Source organism: Lentinula edodes (genome assembly GCF_021015755.1).
Source record: "Lentinula edodes strain Le(Bin) 0899 ss11 chromosome Unknown C8R40scaffold_22, whole genome shotgun sequence".
NCBI lineage: Eukaryota > Fungi > Basidiomycota > Agaricomycetes > Agaricales > Omphalotaceae > Lentinula > Lentinula edodes.
Window position 1 is genome coordinate 333,764 of NW_025764328.1, and position 16,363 is coordinate 350,126.

The window sequence follows — 16,363 nt, forward strand, 5'->3', positions numbered from 1 at the left end:
TGCATCTGAAGTTTGAGCCAATTGCTCGGCTGGTGATTCAGCAAAAGGTGTATTGAGAGATGGGAAATCAAGAGACTGAACAGAAAAAATCTTCTCGAGATCATTCACAGCTGCATCCATGTTGTTAATCAATAGACGTAGTTGTGCAAATGTCATAGCCAGTAAAAGAATAGACAAAAGAAACTAGAGACAAGAAAGGACAGAGAAATACCTGAACGCTCACCAGTGGTACCTTTTATAGGTATGTGCATGGCGGACTGTGAATTTTGGTGGTTAAAATCAACCCACACGTAAGTTCCATTTATGTCGGATAGTACTCACATCATCTACGGGAAGAAAGGAGATCCCAGGGAGATTTTTCCTCGTACCATGTGTGTAGCAGCTGTAGGCTGAACCCAGATATCATTCAATTGACACATGGAAGGTATCAGAATTCCATTAAAGGACTGGTCTTTACTAGGCTTCATTTGTAAGACACAAAAGTTACTGTCAGGCACCGGATATTTTGGCATCAGGAAAGGACAGGATAGCTGGCATGTGCGCATTGAGGCTGCATGGCAGTTTCTGACTTTGAGTGTGCGTATTTAGTGGAATAGCCTGAAAGCTTGTTCCATAATTCTCTGAGATATTGCACTAACTCACCTCGAAGTGTTCTCAAAATTGCATCCTTTAGTGCCGCCCACCACACGGCAGTTCCCAACTCTGAATGTGGATATTTTAGTTGGTTAGGCTGTAAAATCTGGAGCCTTCTACTTCTGACCTCTCTGTAGTCTACAACCCAGGTACTTGAAGAATGTCTACAAAGCTATAGAGTGGATTAGTTGTATGTATAGTAAAGTGTAAGTCAAAGATTTGGGGTGCGCAACCTTCTCAATCCTCCATACACCGCATATAGTGAGGAAAGAAAATGAAAACGGTGGAATAGAGCAGAATACAGCGAAATGCAGCTAAACCAAACAGCGGTAATAGTTCGGGAGTAGTCACTGAATAGTCACGCAATGTTACGTGAATGTCACATCCAAATGAATGGTTTCGAGACCCTGTGACTTCATGCCATATATAGGCAAAAAAGGTGGATAAAAATGAAATGCGGTGCTCAAATTGCGAATTGAACAATGTACATAAGGACAAGTCTTCATATATCCGGCCTTGTAGAATAATATACATACATTGTAAAAGGGCATAGTGTAAGAGTTGGCACCACATCAGAATGTCATCTAGTGCCATCATTTCCACCCAGTATTGTTCATCAATGAGAGCTGTGCCTTGGATACCATCAGGACATGACATTCATCCTCAACTGCCCCTCTACAGAAACAGCATAGTCTTTACTCTCAGAGAAACTGGGGGTGATACTGCCCTTCATACTGTGGTTTTCAATGACTGCTCATTTTTGTATTGATCTCTGATTACTAGTCAACTGGGGATGTTTACTTGAACTTACTGAAAACAGTTTATCATTTTCATCAGAGTCATAAGGAATATTCTGATGGCTTTAAATGTCAAGAGCTGTCATTGGCCATGCACTTTCTGCGGCCTGACTGCCGCAATTGTTAAGTGTCAATAAATAAAATATAACCAAATCAAGAATGACAAATTTACATAGAAACTGTGCCGCATTAGTCAATCTGATATTAGCAAGCTTCATTACCAAACCCTCTGGACATGCGATTGAGGGCCACTGCACAGCTGTGCATGGCAAACTAAACAGTGGTAATATTTTGGGAGTAGTCACTTTATAGTCACACAATGTCATGTCCAACTGAATGGTTTCAAGACTCTGACTTTATACTATAATATTTTCTTCATTTAGTATATATGCTATACAGATTGCATCATGTACATTTGATTATGCTGATACCACATATCCCGCCAAACTCAACAATACCAATCCTGCCAATGACATCCATGCATCACCGACTCTGAAAGAGGAGGTCCTTGTTCGCACCAATTGACAATCAAAAGTCGCAAGCTTTCATGATGGTAGTGTCCTGGTGACACAGATGTGCAGTGCATTTCAGGGGTTCCAGCACACTAGTTTGCAGCCCTTTGCAGCCTGATTTAGAATGATGCAAATGTGCAGTACATTCGGGGTCTCTGGTGCACTGCTCAGAGCCACTCCAGGGTGAGTTTGACACATTGCTGGGTTCAATAAGGCTAATATATGGTTTACTTAATACATTTTACCATAGGGAAAACTTTGAGCATGGCAATGTGAGCAGAGTAACCTCTTGCATAGATGTACCCTGGTGGCAACATAAGCAGGTTTGTCCAGATAGGTTACTCCTTTCAAAACTTCCCCCTCACATCGCTTTGTTCAGAATTTCCCTGTGCACCGGACACCCCGAAAGCACTGCACATTTGCATCATCCTGAATCAGGCTGCAAACCAGTGTGCCGGAACCCCTGAACACACTGCACATCTGTGTCACCAGGACACTACCATCATGAAAGCTTGCGATGAGCTCCTTCCTTGAGGACACCTTCTACATAGAAAAGGAAATGAGGTTCCATATTTTACAGCTTTCAAGTTACTCAACCAAAATGTTCACTTTCAGAGTCGGGGACTACCATGCAGGGCATGACACTAAAGGATGAAATACAATGGCTAATAAATGTGGTCTACTGGCTGTATTGTAGAGAGGGGTTTCAGCGAGATGATCACAAATGAACCTCCAATGATCCGATCTGCCTGCTAGCAAGATCAAAATTAATACAATACCGGAAATAGTGCACAGCACCCATATCATTTAGCAAATTCCAACTGAAACCATGCATGGCTATAAAGTGTAAGAGGCGCAGGATGTGTAGACTACAGTTTCGACATGGAATCCTTGGCTACTTCTTTCTTGCATCTGTAAGTTCATACAGCCTTAGCCCAGTATCATGAATCCAAGTTGAACTAGTTTTAGGAACAGCAACTACATGTTCCAAACCTCGAATTATGCCCTATATGTTTGGGACCATGGTATGAGTATTTAACAGAGTGGTCCGTCAATTTCTGAAAGACAGAAAGCCATTACATTCTCGGATGAAGTGGATAAAATTTGGTCGCAACCCATGACATTTGCTTCTCTTCTCTTCTATATAAACCGATACTTAACGCACTGTCAATTCATCATACTGCAATTTGGTGAGCCATTGTTATACTGTGACCTTTGTGAACATAATGACAGAGATAAACATACAGAATTTCATGAAACATCATGGACCCACTCAGTGCGTTCATTTGCTGAGTTGCCCTAGTTTTGTGGCCAAAAGCTCGGACCTAATCTATAGTTATTGTTCTATTCTTTAGATGTGTGTTGGTACAAAGGTCGATGAACAAATTGATACTGAATCATGCTTTCATCTTCTGCAGGTGTAATCGATATGTCAAGTTTGCCGGAGCCACTACCTTATGTCTTGTTACTGGTAGGGCTGAACCTTGTTTAGGTCCTTATAATTTCTTATTAATATTGTCTTTCAGTCGCTGAACGTCAGTCTGGAAACATTATTTGGAACATTACTACTGTCCTCACCACTACATAGTTTCTATGATCCTTCGTGTTTATGCCTTGTACCTTAGAAGCAAATGTATCCTGATGTTGCTCCTCCCAGTACTTGTAGCCCAAATTTTCTTTAGTGGGTGGGCTGTTCATTTTGGAGAAAGTGAGTTATTTTATCTTCAACACTGCATTTCTCTCATAATATCATTTCAACAAAACGTAGGAGTCCCTCTCCCAGATGGATTTCCAGGTCAGGCACCATGATCTTGTGGTCTTCATCTTTTGCTGAAATTATCCATCAATCAGGCTGCGTATTGACTGGGCGATCACAATGGATGGCTGCCTTGTGGGCTGCTCCACTTGTGACAGATTCATGCATCTTCTTTCTGACTTTATGGAGAACAATTCGCTATAGAAGCAAGCACGGACATATATCGTGAGCCTGAATTTCTTCTCCCTTTTCTTTGCATCCCATACTAACTGGCTGAGGTAGAACAATGCAGTTAATTCTTCGAGATGGCATAATTTACTTTGCATTAATATGTAGTGTGAATATAATGAATGTTATGATTTATTTTGTGGGTCAATCTTTCAATTTATCATATGTCAGTATTCACTCTTCGAATCTCAGCTAGCGGTCGAGGACCTGAAAGCTGTTGGCGCAAGGTATGTTACAGCATTATGGCCTGTGAAATATGTTAACAATGTCGTAGCTTCAGCCAGATTCTTACTGCTATCATGGTGGCACGACTCCAACTCAATTTAAAAAAGACAATTACCCTGGATGAAGAATCAACGGCAGTTCCCTCACCACAAGGCCGTGGCCTGAATTTTGGTCGAAAGGTGGATTCTAGTGCTGGGAATAACATGGACTTCTTTTCTGTTGGCCATCTTGGTGATGAACTCTATGGAAGCTTTTTTGAAGGTGCCTTCAATGGAGAAGATGAAGAAAAACTGTATGGCTCCGGTGAAATAATTGAACTAGACGAGAGGCCTCTCAGGGTGGGATAGAGCAGTTGATTCTACACATGTTAGTAGCTATATTTGGTTTATGTAAACTTGAAATTAATCTATCCAGCCACTATCGCGGCAAGCGGAATGGCCCATTACTCAGTACTGAACATGGCAGTCAGCACCCAAAGCACAGAGAGCAAAATTTTCAACTTGCTCTGGGTGCTTTGGCTACTGGGAAGCACTCTCAACTGCTCTTGGAGAATTCGCCAAGAAAACAGATTTTGCAGATGAATGGGTGATTTCCTGTTGCGATTATTCTAGAGTTAACATGCATTTAACTATCAACGGCATTTGATGTGATGTGCAGACTGTTGATGGGACACCAAAAACCAGTTGACAACAGGGTAAGTAGGGGGGCCATTGGAAGTTGGTTTTGATGTAGCTTCTGAGAAGCCGCTGTCTGGATATATTCGCTTAGGCTCACTTATATTGGTGGCACAAATTAATTTTCTGGATAGGATAGGATATCAATTATACTGGCGAGGTCTGATTCCCAAACAACTAGTTTACCATGTACTGTAGAATAATCAAACACACTAATACAGTCTGGTGTAATTCCTGTGGGAAGTCATCTAATACCGTTTTTGTGTCATTTGATTCGAAAGAGGTGGGTGCTGTGTATGCCATCGGCGGAGCTTGCTGATTGGATGCCAAAAAATGTATTGACAGAATAAATATCTATAAGCAAAGGCTCAATCACCGGATTTATACCCCGTCAGTCCTATTTAAACATCAATGGACAATGACCTATAATAACACCCTTCCCATTATGATTTCTGCCTGTGTCGAATCTAAAGTGCCAAATTCGTCAAATCCTTCTTCATTCAAAACCGATGTCGTAATTATTGGAGCTGGACCTACTGGTCTTATGGCGGCCCAGGCTCTTGCAAGCTTCGGTCTTGGGGTCATGGTGGTGGAACGCCGGTAAGTGTTTCACCAATAACAAGTTTTCTAGAATGCTACAAAGCAATGCATCTGTTCAGAGATGCTGGCGAGATCTATGGTAATGCAGATGGCTTACAACCTCGGACATTGGAGATTTGGAACAGTTATGGATTTCTGGATAAGTTTTCCAAACAAGCAGCCACAGTACATGGATTGGTGTGTCTCGATGCATGATTTCTGATTATCCAGCTCAATGAGATGACAGGTTAATTATGAAAGGAATGGAAATGGCATTGAAAGGGGGATACCTTGCCAGAACATGATTGTGGATTGCCGATTTCCCTATGAGCTGACAGCAAGCATTCAAATTATTGAAAGTACTCTCCATTCTGAGCTCAAATGCAAAAACGGTGTCATTCTGCAACCTGCAGAGCCCATGCATGTTCAATATCAATCTATAGTTGGAACAAGCAAAGAAATTGTGGTAGTTGTCAGACCTCATGATGAGAATGATTTCCTTCCTTAGTGATTGCTATGTAGCTTACTGTCAAGCATTTGGTGGACAAGTTGGGAAGAAAGCCGCCTTCTAGCACTTCGCAAATTCAGGCAAAATATATCATCGGCGCCGATGGTAATTTTGGGCACAGATATGGGTTGAGATGCTGATCTCATGTTGTAGGTGCTCACTCTTGGGTGCGACAACAAATTGGAGTGAAATTGGAGGGTGAACGAGCAGGCAAGTCATTATATATTTTCCAGATTTTCTTGCAAATTCAATGGAATTATAAGAGAATGTTTGGGGCGTGGTAGATGTTTGCGCACATACTGACTTCCCGGATTTTCGTTTGAAATGCATTATTCAATCATCGCAAGGTGCTATCATTGTAAGTGCAAATTCAGTATCAGTATTCTTCAATTTGCTGAGGTGGAAAGAGATTATCCCCCGAGAAGAGGACAAACTCAGGATATATGTTCAGTGTTCATCAGAGGACCAAATCACATGCCAAGCTAATTCTGATACAATGACCGCGGCCAAGTACACAGAAAAGAAGCTCCTCCAGGTCAGTGTTATTGATTTCTTTTGAGTCTATGCTCAAGGAGTTACCTAGCATATTTCAAATGGTCTCCAACCTTACAAGATCATTTTCACCAAAATATTTTGGTCCACAGTATTTTCAGGTAACCCTGTAACCGTACAGACAAACAAATGGAAATTGATACACATATAAACATGCTACAGCATCACAGAAAGTTGCTGATACATTTCGTGTTGGATCTGCCTTTATTGCTGGAGATAGTGCTCATACACACTCCCCAAAAGCAGGCCAAGGTGCAAATGTTTCCATGGGTGATGCCCATAATCTTGGTAAGAGGATAGTAAAACCATGAGCATTGGCTGACTTTGGCTGACTGACAGCTTGGAAACTGGCTTGGGTGGTCAAAGGATGGAGTGATGACTCATTGCTCGATACATATGAGACTGAACGACGCGCACTGGCGCACCAACTTATCAAATTTGATAAGGCAATTTCGGCCACTCTTGATGGTTGCAAGGCATCTGTATATTCATCGTAGGCAAATGTTTCTTGAGAGTTCATTGATGAGCTGACTCAAGCTTTGAACAGAATGCTGCATCAGCAGAATTTGTTTAGCAGGTCAGCAAAGTCAGCACAACCCTACAACACTCATTAATCTTTTTTAGTGGCATTGGTATCCGTTACAAGTCTCGCCTTGTCATTGAATTAGAAAGTCAGAAGGGAACACTTGACATTTCTGGGTTAGCAGTGGGAACCCGTCTTCCTCCAACCGAAATTATCCGGATGGCCGATTGGCAGCCAATGGACATGCAAGATCTAGCACCCTGTGATGTATTATTTAAGGTCCTCATATTTGCTGGCGACCTTTTTGATCACAGACATTATACTGCATTACAAGGCCTGACACAAACATTCCAAAAGATGGCCGACTCAAAGGATAAGGAAGATGCCAGTTTACTGCAAAGATTTACCATGTACACAATCATCATCAATTCCAAGGAAAGCAATATCTGGAAACAAGTACCAACCATTTTACGTGATTGGAAAAGGTATATTTCATAATTACACTACATGAATCTTGGAAATTGAGCAAAAAGAAATAGGATATATACAATGGGTCAACACAGTGTTCATAGAACATATTTCAACACAATATCTGAACAAAGTGGAATGGTGCTTGTGCGTCCGGATGGATATATTTCAGCCATTTTAGAAATTTCAGAGGAAAATGCACTTTTTATCTGCAAGTTCCTGAAATGTCTGTAGAAATATAAATTTCATTGAATGGTACAGGGGTTAACTCATCACTGAGACCAGATTTCAAAGAGAGAATAAACACCTGCTTGAAATCTGCTTAGATCACAAAAGGAACTTTTTGACATCACTTCTAGTGGCTGTCATGCCCTGACTACAACCAGACCAGTCCCAGCAGCAACCACATGCTCCCACACCCCCTACCTCACGTATCTCATGCTCCCGGTACCTCCCCAAGACAGTACAACCACCTGTTAAGATTATGTACACTGTATAACCATGCCAGGGCCACAAGGTGTCTAAGGGCGGAAGGTCGAGTGGGACAGTAGTGAAGTTATTAACAACATCGCCGTTACGCCATTAGTCCCCAGATATCGAGAGTATAGAAGGGAGGAGCTAAGTAGCAGCCAAGTCGGAGCGGCGGTAACACCGGTGACAAGGAGCGAACCAAAGAATGTTTAAGTCCTAAGGTAGAGTAGACGTACTTCAAGGCGTTGAGCCTGAAGACTTAGAGAAGAGCTAAGTTGATAATTAAACTGAGGAACTACAGTAGCGTACAGGCAGTATTTATATCTACGGATCGGTGCATCGGTGCGGAGCGCCAGACTAACTACTAGGAGCTATATGAGTAGTACCTGCAGGGTAAAGTAAAAGACAATAAGGAGAGACTAGAATGAAAGGGTATGTGTAGCGAGAAAGAACAATAAGGAGAGATTACAATAAAAGGTGGATCTTCGGAATACCGAGCGGCGGAATGGAGGCCCGAGGCATGGACTTGACTGTCACGAAGCGGCAGAGGCGGAGTGACTAGCGGAGCAGGGAAGCGGAGTGACTAAGCAAGGCGATGAGGCGGAGTGACTTAAGTGGAGCGGAGGCAAACTGGTCCCAGATAATGACAGAGATATATTGAGTATCGTAGTCATAGGTAACAATAAGTAAGCACATACCTGGTTCCAGATAATGTCAGAGAGGTCAAGATAAGGGACCAGGCTGTGAGGGATTGGCTTTATATACATAATCCGATCTGCGAGAAATGACGATGTAATACTGTACAGTTTAGGAACAAGGAAGGTGGCGGAAGCCAGTAGAAGGAGAAGGGTAACAGGTGGATCAGTAATCGATGATGGGGGTTAGGTGGATCAGTAATCGATGGAATTTGACAGTGATGTAATCGTACAAGTAAGGGCGTCGAGACGGTGAGAAAAGGAAAATGATAGGGGCTACGTACTTCATGACATTGACAGTATCCCCCTCTTAGGCTTGAGCCCTCGAAAGCCGTTAGTATCGGGAAATACTATCAGTCACCAGAGAAAAAATTTTATATCCCGTTAGCATTGGCATTTATCCCTTTAGTCATCAGGAAAATTTCGTTGGTTCACCGTAAGCCGAGTACAATTCAATGGAAAATTTTCGCTGGTCCGTGCACGGTTGTTCCCTATAAAAGGTCCAGGGTTTTACCGTTAAGGGCCTAACTTCTCCAAAAAGTTCTAAGTCCACAATGTCCGCCAGTCGTACTACCACCACTACTATTCCTTCTACTGCCGGCCCTTCGAGGTCGCACCCCGCACCACCGCCACCACCACCACCTTCCAACTCCGCCGTCCACGAGGAGGAAGACTTAGAAGACAAAGACGAGGATGCTATTATTATTAGGAAGGCACAGGCACAAGTGGAGAAGGTGAGAGCGAGAAAGGCGGCGGAGGCCGCAAGGAAGAAAGCTGAGGAAGAGGCTGCAAGGGCGGCAGCAGAGAAGAAGAAAAAGGCGCAGGAGGCGCAGGAGTGGGCCAAATGGGCTCGACAACAAAAGGAGGCTGTTGGCCACTGCGGCAACCGCTAGAAGTCAATGGGGGACCTCTCCCAGCAAGGTGCCGGCTTCTCTGCGGAGACCCGTTGTAGAAATTCAGAGGACGAAGAGTAAAGGAAAGGGGAAAGCACGGGCAGAGGTAAGATCTTTTACTAACTGCTCCGCTAATACTGACTTGCAAAATCCTTCAGCTGGTCGGCGGGGATCCGGATGATGGTGATGATGGTGACAACAACGACGATGATGACAAGGAGCCTTGCAAGTGATGCAGGGTGAAAAGCTCTCTTGACAGATGCAGGCTGGCAAGAGGAGCTCAGTAATCTGCAAGCCGTGTCACGATGCCAAGGTACGGTGTTCTTATTCTGGATGGCTGTCAACGGTAAAGCGAGAAGGCGGCTCCAACCCAACCGGCCAGCGCCTGGCTGTCCTGGAGAGCCAGGTAGCCCAACTACTTGCCGACAACCGACAGCTCCATGATGGACAGGTGAAAGCCAACACCTACCATCGACACTTCAACTGGAAGCTGGACTGGTTTATAACGGATGCCGCGAGGAGGAGGAGAATGCCCCCTGAACTGCCGGAAGCGGGGCCGTCGGGATTGTCGAGGAAGTGGAGAAGGGTTATGGACAGCGACGAAGAAGAGGATTGCGAAAGGGAGAAGGAAGTAGAGGAGCAGGGAATGGAGGAAGATGGGGAAGGAGATGAGGAGGAGATGGTAGAGGAGGGAACGGCGCCGACGATGGCGCAGTTGGAGAAGGGGAAGGAGAGGGCGGAGTAGAGTAGCATCGGACATCGGACATCGGCCCTCCGGCCTCTTCTTGTAATCTTCTTGTAGCCTCATTATTAACAACACCGCCGTTACACCGTTAGTCCCCGGAGATCAAGAGTAGAGAGAGAGGAGCTAAGTAGCAGCCAGGTCGGAGCGGCGGTATCGCCGGTGACGAGGAGCGAACCAGAGAACGTCTAAGTCCTAAGGTTATAGTAGAGAGTACTTCAAGGCAGAGAGCCTGAAGACTTAGAGGAGCACAGAGTTAAGGAGGGAATCTAAGTCAATAATTAAACTGAGGAACTACAGTAGCGTACAGGCAGTATTTATATCTACGGAACGGCGCAGCGGTGCGGAGCACCAGACTAACTACTAGGAGCTATACGAGTAGTACCTGCAGGGTAAAGTAAAAGACAATAAGAAGGGACTAGAACGAAAGGGTATGTGTAGCGAGAAAGAACAATAAGAGTAAGATTACAATAAGAGTGGATCTTCGGAGTACCGAGCGGCGGAATGAAGGCCCGAGGCATGGACTTGACATTTACCCTCTAAATGCACAAAGTAAACTTCAGCGGAGCACGGCGGAATCGGGAAAGGAATAAAATGATTTCTTGTGATCAAGGTCCAGGTTTCTGAGGGTATCGAGCGTGGAAGGCGGGTACCAGTTCATCAGCAGCAACCCAAGAAAATTCATCGTCGGTACCTCCGTAACCGGCCCACCGGATGTAATAACAAAGGGGACAATGTTTATACCTTCTATCCAGTTTGGAGTCAAGGATTTCGGCAACGTTGTACTCCTCTTCACCATCAACTTCAATTGGAGGTGGAGGAGATTGAGTACGATTCGGGAATGGGTTCGGCGTAACCGGTGACATGCCTAAATTTTGGCTAGACGTCTATGCTGTGAATTGTGACATTTTCACGCATAGATTCATATTGAGAGGACTGTAATTGAGACTCAGATTGACAGTCAAAGTCAATACTGAATCAGTTTAATAAGTTGAAGGGACCATATACCCATACTTCCACAAGTTGGTCAGTTTACCCATCCCCGATACTACCTTCGGATAGTAGTCTACCTGTTTGTCAAGCAGGATTATACCAGACTCGGACTACATCCGAAGGATGACCATTCATGTATGACATACCAAGGGTATTTTTATTGGACCTTACACTGGCAGGAGTTTGGAAGAACTTACTCAAGTGACCATGAGCCGAGGATTGACTCAAAATGACTTTCTAGAACTCAGGAATTATCAAATACTCCTTCTAGAATGAGATCATGCATTAATCTAAAAGACTGCGATTTAGTCTAATAGACCAATCAGGTTGCATGGTTGAGGAAAATGACTAGAAGAATGATCGAAGTACTGCGAGGCTCCAAAGACATATCAAATGAATATCAAGGAGTCCTGACATAGAAAATATTGAAGAATGCAATTAAATGAATACTATGCGTAACTCCCTTGAAAGAGTGTAGGCACAATGGGTGTCTATTGAAAGAGAGAAGCAATTAGTTTAATCCAGATGAATCAGATTGATAGGATTAGAATTGAGGAGAGCTGATTTGCCTCCAGACGAGGTGACAAACGATCGAAGTAAGTGTTGAACAGCAATGACAGCTGAACACCATTCGAGTCATTCTCCAAAACAATTAAATTAAATGAATAATGAAGTACCTACCCATGTTTGAAGGTATACTCGAATCTTGGAACCATTATGGACCAAATAAGGACATGTAGATTCAAATTAAATGGTATCTGACCAATTGTAGAAGTTTCGAGATTGCAACAGGAATCGAGAATGTATCTATACAGGTTCAAAGAGTATCGAGAGATGTCAACGTATCGTAGTCTGTACTGATAGCTTGTGATGGGCTAGGGCACGGAAAATTTATTCGGGCTGCTGAAGAGTAGGTTGGATAAATTTTTCGCTCTGGGGTTGCGAGAAAAACCAAGTGTGAAGACAAACCCAACTCGATACAGTGAAGCCACTGGCACGTCGAACGAGGTATAAGGAGTGGACAAACCCAGAGAGCTAAGCCAAGCCTGTGGAATCATGGTGAGATTCAGTATGTGAGTGTTCTGGTAATTATAACTAGTTTGGAGCGGAACACCTGTGAAGAGTGCGACGATGTAAGTCTTGTCTGACGTGGAGGTGATGGACATGAATGGAGGCCAACGTGTCTAGGTTTCGCCAATATTTGAGGAAGGCATCGGACTTCCACCTGCCCATTGCCTTGACAATGTCGGGACGAATCCCTTTCGTGAGGTAGTGCGTGGTTCTGCCAATCCTGAAGGAATGACCTGTGATCCTGTTGATGCCTGCGCGGGACCAGACCCTGTTACAATAATGGAGGAAGTCTTTTTTGGTCAGAACTTGCAGGGAATCATTCGCTAGTTAGTATGAGAATAGAGGGTCTGATGCCGTCAACCTGTTGACTTCAATGTGGCGAGACAGAGCTCTGACTGGATTCGTCCTCGCTGAGTGGTTGATGATCATGGCGGATTCCCCCCTCAATTGCTGTGTCTTCGTACAAGGGAGTCGTAGCTTTGCAGATGATTTGTCACTAGGTGTAGCTGTGATAGATAGATCACTGAGGAGGGGAAGTTTGGAATTAATGTATCTCGAAGTGAGTGAGGAAGCTGGTAGAACCTCTCCCAAACAAAGTTGCCCATAGAAGAGGGTGGATCGACGCCGGTTGAACAAACGGCTGGGCCTGGGTAGGTGGAGGTGTAGCCGGGAGGTCTGCAAAACCATCTGACAAAGCTGGGTTTTTGTCAGCCGAAGCTGGAGGAGGGCCCAGGATGCTCTGGCGCAAGGATGCCCGCTGGCGAGGAGCAGGATTGTCATCTTCTCGTCGGGTGGCACGAGCCCGAGCTCTGGTGAAGTGCAGTTGAGCGTCCATGGCAAAGCGAGTACGTGAAGGTTGTGAAAATTTATTCTAACATGTGAAAGGAACTTAATTCTACCAAGTACTTTCTGCACTTTGAGTTGTAGATGATGGTGAAAGAGAATCAAGAGGTGAATGTATGCACATTCAATCGCTTCCTTATTTGCCTTCGAAAACTGAGCTTCCTTTTCCATGGTCATGCAGGGGCTCATACTTTCCTTGCGGTTCCAAACGTTTATTGTATTAAATTAATTGTACTGTGCGACTCTATATTCTGTATGTATAAATAGCAATCCGATGTATCTGGAATACAAGTGATTTTGGGATGACATTGCAGTGCTAATCCATAAAAAGGAAAGACACACTCCCGCCAGACTGAACCCTCTTCGCTAGCAGCCATTTGGGCCCGGCACTTGTGAGTATAGGAACATTGTGTTCTGCTCCTTGTGACTGCGAGAAGTATATCCAGTTGTTGGGTATTCTTCGAACTTAGGATCAGTTGTTGGTCTTAAGGGCAAATCACGCTGTGTGGTTGTGCCAGCACATAGTTCTAGCCCTCCGTAGGGGTCTGTGTGTTTCGGTTTTCATTTACTTTGATTCAAACCCCCAATTCTTGATATACCCATATCAATACAATCAAAGCACAAATCATGCTGAATCTACCTTGATCAAAGGAATATACCGAATCCTTAGAACGATTCAAATTGATTGATCAAAGCTTCTTACTTAGCTCTCAAAGCTTTGCGGAACCTTTGCCAATGCTACCCCTTGCTATTAAATAAATTTGATAGCAGTGAACTTGCATATTGTGTATTAGATTGGTTGGTTGGAGTGCCCATTAGATTCCTTCCTTTCTCTTTCACACAAAAACGAGGCAAGCTCGTTACCGGCTCCAGCTGTGAGATGTGGAAGACTGGGTGAATCCGGCGAAGATATTCCGGGAGCTTGAGCTCGTAAAATAAAGTACCAGGTCGACTGATGACCTTGAAAGGACCAAGATATTTTTCAGAGAATTTTTCAGTAGGACGAGTAGATCGAATATGCTTAGCAAGGACAAAAACTTTGGAACGGATCGGGAACTCCGGGTGTGAGATTCTTTTCCTATCAGCTTGTTCCTTGTAACGAGATTGAGCTAGAAGGATTTCCTCTTGAAGGAAGACGTGGAGTTCATTGAGATTGACGACGAATTCTCTGGCTAGATCAGACTTCATGTCGACCTCAGGCCGAACGGTGATATTTGGATGGTATCCTTTGTTAGCGAAGAATGGAGTAATACCTGTGGAAGCATTAGGAGCGTTGTTATAGGCGAACTCAGCAATCGGAAGTAAGTGTGACCAGTCATCTTGTTGATAGGAGCAATAGATCCTGATGTACTGCTCAAGAGTTTGGTTGACATGCTCGGTCTGCCCATCAGCTTCCGGATGATATCCGGAGGTATAGTGAAGTTCCATGGAGAGCGCTTTACCGAGAGCCCGGAAAAATGCCGAAACAAATTCGGAACTACGATTTGAAGTAACATGATTAGGGACACCATGCTTAGAGAAAACATGAATAACAAAAAGCTCAGCTAGTTGTTCAGAAGTAATGGTGTCGAAAGTTGGAATAAAGATTGCTTGCTTGGATAATCGATCCACAATGACTAGGATAGCTGTATAGCCATTCGACATTGGCAGTTGCTCAATGAAGTCTATGGAGATCGAATCCCATGGTCAGACTGGAACCAGCAGAGGTTTCAATAAGCCATAAGGCCGATGATGCCGAGGCTTATTGCGACCGCAAGTAGTGCAGGAGGAGACGCAGTCACAAACAAAGTCTCTGACCTTGGGCCAGGTGTATTGACAACCTCTAGAGTTCGGTTCTGGCCAAAATGGCTTGGGGGTAGATGATTGTGAAAGTAGCGGAGGACTTGAAGGCGAAGATTGCCGTGATTCAGAACATAAATACACTCGTCAAGGCGTAATAACCCATCACTACCTAAGCTCCAACGTTCATTGGAAGGATCTTTTGCAAGTTCCAAGCCAACAACAGAGCTCAGGTCCTTCGGAAGAGTGAGAATGATAGCTTGATGCAGAGCTTCGATATCCATAACAATAGAGACTCGGAGCATCGGGCCTTCTAAGAAGGTAGCTTGAAGAGATGTAGTTAGTTGCTCATTAGTAAAGATAGGTCTGAAGTTGTGAGGGTTGACTTGCATGTAGCCAATATCCCCCTCTTTGGGATAGACATCCCAGCGTCTAGTTATTGAATTGGGTTTTTCGCCGAGCTTTCCCAGCCAGAAATGGATTACCAATGGACCTGTTGGCAGGTGAGAATCTTGGTTGTAGAAAAATACTCAAGATTTTTGTGATCGGTGACAACATCCACCGGATCACCGGAACCTTCCAGATAATGATGCCAAGCTTTGAAAGCTTCGAAGATGGCGAGGAGCTCTTTGTTGTGAGTGTCGTAGTTGAGCTCCGCAGTGTGAAGAGTTCTGGAAAGGAAAGCTAAAGGATGAATTTCACTGTCAACAGTCTGAATGGAGAGAATTGCCACAATGGCGTAATCGGAAGCGTTGGTTTCCACAATAATAGGACGATTGGGTTCCCAGTGAGCGAGAATAGGCGCAAAAGTAAAAGTAATTTTGAGGTTTTCAAAAGCCTCTTGACAGTCGTTGTCCCAGATCCAGGGAGTGCCCTTCCAGGTAAGCCGGGTCATTGGCACAACAATATCACTATAATTATAAATAAAATGATAATAGTGTCATGCCCTGACTGCAACCAGACCAACCCCAGCACCAGCCACACGTTCTCACACTCCCTACCTATCTTTGCACCTCCCCAAGACATCCCCGAGACAGTACGCACCTCCCCAAAACAGTACCACCACTTCCCTGATGTGTACCTACCCAAACGTCCTGACAACCATCCCGATATGTGTACGAAACCCTCCTACCACCAGCCCCATTAAGTACTAATCTCAATCACCTGCCTCATGTCCTCTAGACCCCCTGATGTTCCCTTGTTCACTTCCCGTACCTATTTAAGTAGCTCCGCAACATCCCCAAGCCCCAGCTTGGTATATTTTGAACACACACCCTTTTGCATAGGTCCAGTCCCTGTCCCTTTGTACCTGCTAACCATACGGATTTCTCTTTACTCTCTGTTTCTCTATCTCAGTTTCTCTCTACTCTTGTCTATTGTCTCTACAATCATCTATACGATCCAATATACACTTTTACTTC

General features: G+C 44.2%; 2 protein-coding genes across 2 annotated transcripts; both read left to right on the forward strand.

Annotated features, from left to right (window-relative positions):
- Positions 1–2,822: 2,822 nt before the first annotated feature.
- On the forward strand, positions 2,823–4,525 carry C8R40DRAFT_330672 (uncharacterized protein; the record flags this gene model as incomplete). Its single annotated transcript, XM_046234727.1, has 12 exons — positions 2,823–2,856; positions 2,912–2,967; positions 3,016–3,132; positions 3,190–3,220; positions 3,361–3,413; positions 3,469–3,477; positions 3,531–3,650; positions 3,711–3,737; positions 3,794–3,923; positions 3,981–4,065; positions 4,119–4,153; positions 4,201–4,525. Coding segments are annotated over 12 exons (995 nt in total), but the record flags the coding sequence as incomplete, so codon positions are not given.
- Positions 4,526–5,270: 745 nt separating this feature from the next.
- On the forward strand, positions 5,271–7,485 carry C8R40DRAFT_1070354 (FAD binding domain-containing protein; the record flags this gene model as incomplete). Its single annotated transcript, XM_046226218.1, has 11 exons — positions 5,271–5,425; positions 5,485–5,602; positions 5,927–6,017; positions 6,066–6,192; positions 6,260–6,270; positions 6,293–6,447; positions 6,496–6,565; positions 6,627–6,752; positions 6,804–6,957; positions 7,012–7,041; positions 7,089–7,485. The coding sequence occupies 11 exons, from the start codon at positions 5,271–5,273 to the stop codon at positions 7,483–7,485; spliced, it is 1,434 nt and encodes a 477-aa protein (XP_046085299.1).
- Positions 7,486–16,363: the final 8,878 nt, after the last annotated feature.